The sequence below is a fragment of the Pinus tabuliformis genome, chromosome 9 (genome assembly GCF_031772625.1).
Source record: "Pinus tabuliformis cultivar Carrire ecotype Pingquan chromosome 9, CPIR1, whole genome shotgun sequence".
Classification (NCBI taxonomy): Eukaryota; Viridiplantae; Streptophyta; class Pinopsida; order Pinales; family Pinaceae; genus Pinus; species Pinus tabuliformis.
The window spans coordinates 1,599,651,410-1,599,657,747 of record NC_142307.1 but is presented as its reverse complement, the minus strand read 5'-3'; the positions used below and the strand labels follow the sequence as shown (position 1 = coordinate 1,599,657,747).

General features: G+C 39.0%; 1 protein-coding gene across 1 annotated transcript; it reads left to right on the top strand.

Annotated features, from left to right (window-relative positions):
* Nucleotides 1-266: 266 nt before the first annotated feature.
* LOC149154875 (3-hydroxy-3-methylglutaryl coenzyme A reductase 1-like) lies at nucleotides 267-2,963 on the top strand. Its single transcript, XM_089441240.1, has 4 exons — nucleotides 267-1,489; nucleotides 1,687-1,868; nucleotides 2,049-2,389; nucleotides 2,523-2,963. The coding sequence occupies exons 1-4, from the start codon at nucleotides 375-377 to the stop codon at nucleotides 2,781-2,783; spliced, it is 1,899 nt and encodes a 632-aa protein (XP_089297366.1). The 5' UTR covers nucleotides 267-374; the 3' UTR covers nucleotides 2,784-2,963.
* Nucleotides 2,964-6,338: the final 3,375 nt, after the last annotated feature.

Below are 6,338 nucleotides of genomic sequence, written 5' to 3'. Positions count from 1 at the left end.
GGGCCGGGCCGCATGACATTTATGACCCAATAATAAAAATATCTCATGCTTGACCCGACTCATTTCCATAATTGTCTGCGTGCCGTGGATTCCTGCAAACTAGCGCCCGCCAATTTCCGCCTAACACCACTACCGCGCACATGTTCGTAAGCGGCGGCCAGGAAATATAGTCTGATTCAGACTTCGGAAATTGCAATGGAAAATACTGTTAAACATGCAGCGGATATTATGCGATTGGGATTATAAATATTACCCACCTCGCTCCCTATTTCTGAGTGTAGAGAGTCGGGGAAGAGTGCCTACATTGCTCAGCTTTATTTGTTCAAAACAAAAAAATTCTGTCGGAGATCCTTCCCTAATTCTCATTCCATATAATGGATACTATGGTTTCTGCGAAAGCAAAGATGGGCACAGAAATTAGAAAAAAAATTGGAGATGAAAAGGATTGTTCCATTGATGCATCCACGTGTGCTACTGCTAAACTTGTTGGAGTGGGGTCCGCAAACAAGTTCATGAATGGTAATAGTTATACCAAATCAAACCAAAAGCCATCTGATGCTTTGCTACTGCCCATGGGAATGACGAACAAGTTGTTCTTCGTCATGTTTTTCACTGCCTCCTATTTTCTGATGAGGAGATGGAGGGAGAAGACGACAACTTCGACGCCTCTTCTTCATGTGATGAGTCTTGGGGAGATGCTGGCCATTGTCGCTCAACTTGCCTCCTTCATATACTTGATCGGATTCTTTGGCATCGATTATGTCCAGAATTTTATCACCACTTCCAAGAGTAATGGCGGTGAGGGGCCAGTTTCTTGGGATCATGACTTTGATCAGGTAAGGAATGGGCAGGAGGAGGAGCTCATGAGCCCTCCTCCCTGCCTGCAACCAATTTCAAATGAAGAATTGGGAGTTGCTGTTGTGAAGCCTTATCAGCATCCTCCTCCCCAAGTGCAGCACCAGCCAAAGCGGGGTGGAGCGATATTAACATCATCGCTGGGTGATAATGAGGATGAAGCTATTGCAGCTGCTGTGAGCTGTAGCAAAGTGGCTTCGTATTCCCTGGAATCGGCTCTTGGGGGAGACTGCCGGAGAGCTGCTTCCGTGAGAAGAAGGGCTTTGGAGATGACAACTGGCAGATGTATGGATGGGTTGCCCTTGGATGGATTTGATTATGGATCCATCCTTGGCCAATGCTGTGAACTGCCTATTGGGTATGTGCAGATTCCTGTGGGTGTTGCAGGGCCTCTTCTGCTTGATGGAATTGAAAACATGGTTCCCATGGCCACTACCGAGGGCTGCCTGGTGGCCAGCACCAACAGAGGTTGTAAGGCAATTCATATGTCTGGGGGTGCTACAAGCGTTCTTCTTAGAGATGGCATGACCAGGGCTCCTGTCGTTCGATTCCCCACTGCTAGGAGCGCTGCACAACTCAAGTTTTACTTGGAAAGCCCCAATAACTACGAAAGCTTGTCTCTCATCTTCAACAGGTATGGTGATAAATTTTATTTTTTGTTCTTTTGGATCACATGCGTACACACTTTAGTAGTTTTATCTCTCCAAAATCCCTTAATGCCATGATCAATCATTCAATAGAATCAGATTGTTGTACATAAGCAACCATTTTGTGAGTAATATAAACTGACTCTTTCTCGTTGATCTGATGTTCTTTTGCATACAATAACAGCACCAGCAGGTTTGCCAGGCTGCAAGGAATCAAGTGCGCAATAGCAGGAAGGAATCTGTACATGAGGTTTTGTTGTTCCACTGGAGATGCCATGGGGATGAATATGGTGTCCAAGGGCGTGCAGAATGTTTTAGATTTCCTTCAGAAGGAGTTTCCTGATATGGATGTTATCAGTGTTTCTGGTGAGTCTCTCTAGGCCATGCAAGTCTCAGTGATTCTGATTGAAATTTGGGTTTTGGGTCATCCCTCCTTCCACTAGTTCTGTCGACTCTTGGTTTACTGCGCTTTCTGTTATTGCCTTTTTTCGGTGGTTTTGCTTGAATTCTTTTTGTTTAACGCAATTTGTTTTGGCCGGTCATCAGGTAATTTCTGTGCAGACAAGAAACCCACAGCTGTGAACTGGATTGAAGGGCGGGGTAAATCAGTAGTGTGTGAGGCGGTCATTACCGAGGCAGTTGTTAGCAAGGTCTTGAAGACCACTGTTCCAGCTTTGTTGGAATTGAACATGCTTAAGAACTTGACTGGATCTGCACTGGCCGGTGCCATGGGGGGCTTCAATGCCCATGCATCCAATATTGTATCTGCTGTATTTATCGCAACGGGACAAGATCCTGCCCAGAACATTGAGAGCTCTCATTGCATTACAATGATGGAGGCATCTGGCAAGGATCTGCATGTTTCAGTCACAATGCCTTGTATTGAGGTAAGAAAAATTACACTCAGTAATGCTTTTTTAATACTTTCTTTGCGTCAGGATGTCTATTTTAATTTGGGCTTTGATTAGAATAGTAGACAAAGAATGTGATTTAATTTGTAATTTCTCTGCTTGGTTGCAGGTGGGAACAGTAGGAGGCGGGACACAGTTGGCTTCGCAAGCTGCTTGCCTGAATATGCTTGGAGTGAAAGGTGCTAACGTGGAATCTCCTGGGGCGAATGCTCAGACGCTGGCAAGAATTGTGGCAGGGGCAGTTTTGGCTGGAGAGCTGTCTCTCATGTCTGCTTTGGCTGCGGGTCAGCTGGTGAAGAGCCATATGAAGTACAATAGAAGTTCAGACAAAGAAAGCAAAACAACGACCACCCCACCATGTAATCAGTGACATCTGCATACTCTTAATCTATGCAAAGCCAATCCAACAAAGTCACCACATTTCTTCATTCTTTATTCATTTCATTTTCAGGGTTGCCTGTCTGTCAGAGATTAGCATGTATGCAAAGATTCCATCCCTGCCCCTTCACAGTCGATCTGAAAATACCATGCAACGATGGAAATTAAGAGTTCTTTCCCGTTGTTCCATGATCAAAATAATTAAAAGTTGATTAATGAATGCTATGGCGTCTGATTATGCAGTATCGTGAAATACGTAAAACGCTCTCTTTCCGAAGTTGAAAATATTTTATTAGTTGTTAAAAAAATTTCTGGTGTGCGCTTATCCTCCAGGTTTTACATATCCTCCTGGTTTTACGGAAGACAATTTAATTACCTTAAAAATTAATGCAGGGCGACTATTCAACGGTTATTGATGTATTTTTTTTAGATTTATATGGGGAAAATCTATCTTAATTTAATTGTTATTAGTGAATCCGGTTGTTATCAGTGAATTCGGCTGTTATAGTGAATGCAAGCTGCTTCATTACTTTTGATCAAAGAAAACCAGGCTATTTGGAATAATCTTTTGGTGATCCTTAAGGGAGCAAATTTTCACTCCTACAAGATGGCTCTGGATTTTGGGCATTTAACCTATTCCAAGCAAAAGCAGTTTTAGCAGTTTTAGGAAATACTCCAAAAACAGTTTTGAAACATACTCAAAACCCTATTGACATATCCTCTTACTCTTTCTTTTTTTCCCTTAATTAAAAAAAAAAAATAACTATTTATTATATTATTCATTGATTGATCGCTCTAATTGTTTAGTTTCATTTCTTTTCCTTTTACTTTAATTTTATTTATTATATTTTTCATTAATGATTTTAATTGTGAGTGTAGATTCATCTCATGTTCTTGTCTATTGAGTCTTAAGAAAAATGCAATATTTTATTTTTTGAAAAATTTATTGAGGAATTTTCGGCGAAAATCACATAGAAAAACTTTTGTCTAGGCGTTTCGAACCAGCCAGTGTGGTTCTTCGTCAGGACAAGTTGAATGAGCAGATCCCACTTAGCACATTAAATAGCTAGGGCAGAGAATCCCATGAGTTAACTTAGCACATTAAATAGATAGGGCAGATAATCACATGACTTAACGGCTAACAACCAATAGTTAGAATTCACTAGATAAGGGCTAGTTTGACTCTGATAAAAAATAAAATAATATTAATATATGTAAATTTTTATTTAATTTATTATTATAATTAATTTTAATAAGAATTTTTTTTTGGTTATTGATATTAAAATTAAAATGTAAGGGACAATGCTAGAAAATATATATATATATATTGATGAATATAAATTAAAATGAATTAAATTAAAAATTATGTAAAATAAATTAATTTCAAAAATAATAGTTAGTTATAAATACCAAAAATAGAGTAAATTATATTTATTAAAATATATATATTTTTATAAATATTCGCCAAAGAGTTAAAAAGAAATGATGATGATGATGATGATGATGGTGGTTAACGTCAGCTAAGACCAAATAATGATCTATCAGACCTAAAAATACAAATTATTTATTTTGATTTAAGATTTTATTCCTATGCTCAAAAAGCTTGGAGAGAAGCCTCCCGAGTTCACTATAATTTTGGTGTAACACCCCTTGTGAAGAGTTAATGTTAGTAAATAGTAAAAGTAATTATTGAACAAAGACTTTATTTGAAAATATATATATTCCTGTTATTAATTTTATGATTAATGAAAAACAATTGTGTTGGTACTCTTTGAGCTGAGTTATGATTAATCATGGTTAGTAACTGGGGAATCAGTTACAATGGAACCCTAACTACCTTGAGGTAGTTGAGACCCCAGAGGAAAAAGGGGAAAAATGCCAAGTCTGGTTAGGATCAGATGGCAGGGAAGAAAGAAAATATTCATGCTATGTCTGGTTAGGATCAGATGGCATAAGAGGAAAGGAATTTTCCTGGTACGCTATGTTTGGTTAGGATCAGATAGCGCTTACTGGCGAGGCCAGTGTAATTGCGGTCGAGTAGGACCTGCAAGTACTTGGGGGTGGAAGGATTAAGAAGAAATATTCCTACGGACGGGTGGACTGACAAGCAATACAAGTAGGTTTGTACAGGAATAGGTATGGTCTACTATGTGTACATTTACTTATAGAGTTAACTCTGGTGTGGATATTATGCTAAAAAGATACATGCTTCTGTGCTAGAAAGAGTGGTACAACATAACCTCGTTGACTGTTATTTATATTCTAAGCCAAGAAAAGAACATTAGTTGCTGTATTTGTAGACAGAAACCGAGACATTAGCATTCTATGAAACTGAATATCAACTCATGCATACTTTATTCGAAATAACAGTAGAAAGAAAACTGAATGCATAAGTCTTAGCTTCTGCAGAAACAGTAAATAATATGAATAGTAGTTCTACGGTAAGAACCCTTACCTATATCTGCATGTCAAAGAAAGAATCTTAACTATTTATTTACAGTCGAAAATCGAAAGAAAAGAACAGGCACCTCTAACAAGAAATGTATTGCGTTCACAATAGAATGACCACTATTTCATAAACGGAACTGACAGGCCCGCAAACCCAATACATGTATAAACCTCATGCCTCTTGCGAACAAATACAAGCTTTTATATAAACATTGACCGGCCAGGAGGACCGCCATCACCTTGGAAACGAAGAACCATACTACTGTATTAATCATATACATATGCGCGGGTTAACATCACAGGGTTTACCCTACTATAATCATAACAGTTTTAAAGAAAGTAACATGCCGAGGACCGCATGGTAACAGGGGTTACAAGCAGCCTCAGTCGAAAACATTTAGTAAAACCCTCATCTCAAATAGGATAAAAGGGTTTGGTTAAAGTTAATGCATAACGGCCGGAACGCCATGGTCGCAAATTAATAAATAAAACTTGGGTTTAGATTTGTATACCCGGAAAAACAAGTCAAACAGATCTTAATACCATCCCAGGCATGTAACTCATAACCAGGAGTTAAACGCTGATAAAATGAGACAGCATTGTTGTGCCAAGAAGAGATAGAGCTGAAAACTTAAATACGAGTATATATATATAAACAAGTCTGAGACAAACGTCGAGCCTGAGACAAATGCAACCCAATAAATCACATGGCATAATCAAAATCGTATATGTCTAACTGTATGCTGTGAGTCGAGCATTTAACAAAATAATAAACTGTGCATAAATACATCACTCAGAGAACCGAGCTTGGACAGAAACCATCCTATCATGAGCTCTTAAGAAAGACTAAAGTCATCCAAACTAACAGTCAAGGAAATGAGCCATATGGGATCATAATCAGTAAAACCTGGTCGCTTAGCGGAGAATTACTTGAAAGCCATGAACTCGGCCTCCCTGTTCAGCAGAAGAGAGGATTAGCCACTGTTCCGAGTAAGTATAATCGATTAATTGAACCTATGAATGAGGGGTTCCTCATACCTGTAGCAGAAGGGCCGAGGCTGGAAAGTTGGGTCTTCTCCCCAACACTGCTTGCACGCTG

Bases quoted from the DNA above. Each gene is read 5' to 3' on its own strand.
- LOC149154875 (XM_089441240.1), top strand. From the start codon at position 375: ATGGATACTATGGTTTCTGCGAAAGCAAAGATGGGCACAGAAATTAGA. The intron at 1,869-2,048 runs GTGAGTCTCTCT...GCCGGTCATCAG, and splicing joins GGATGTTATCAGTGTTTCTG to GTAATTTCTGTGCAGACAAG. The intron at 2,390-2,522 runs GTAAGAAAAATT...GCTTGGTTGCAG, and splicing joins TCACAATGCCTTGTATTGAG to GTGGGAACAGTAGGAGGCGG.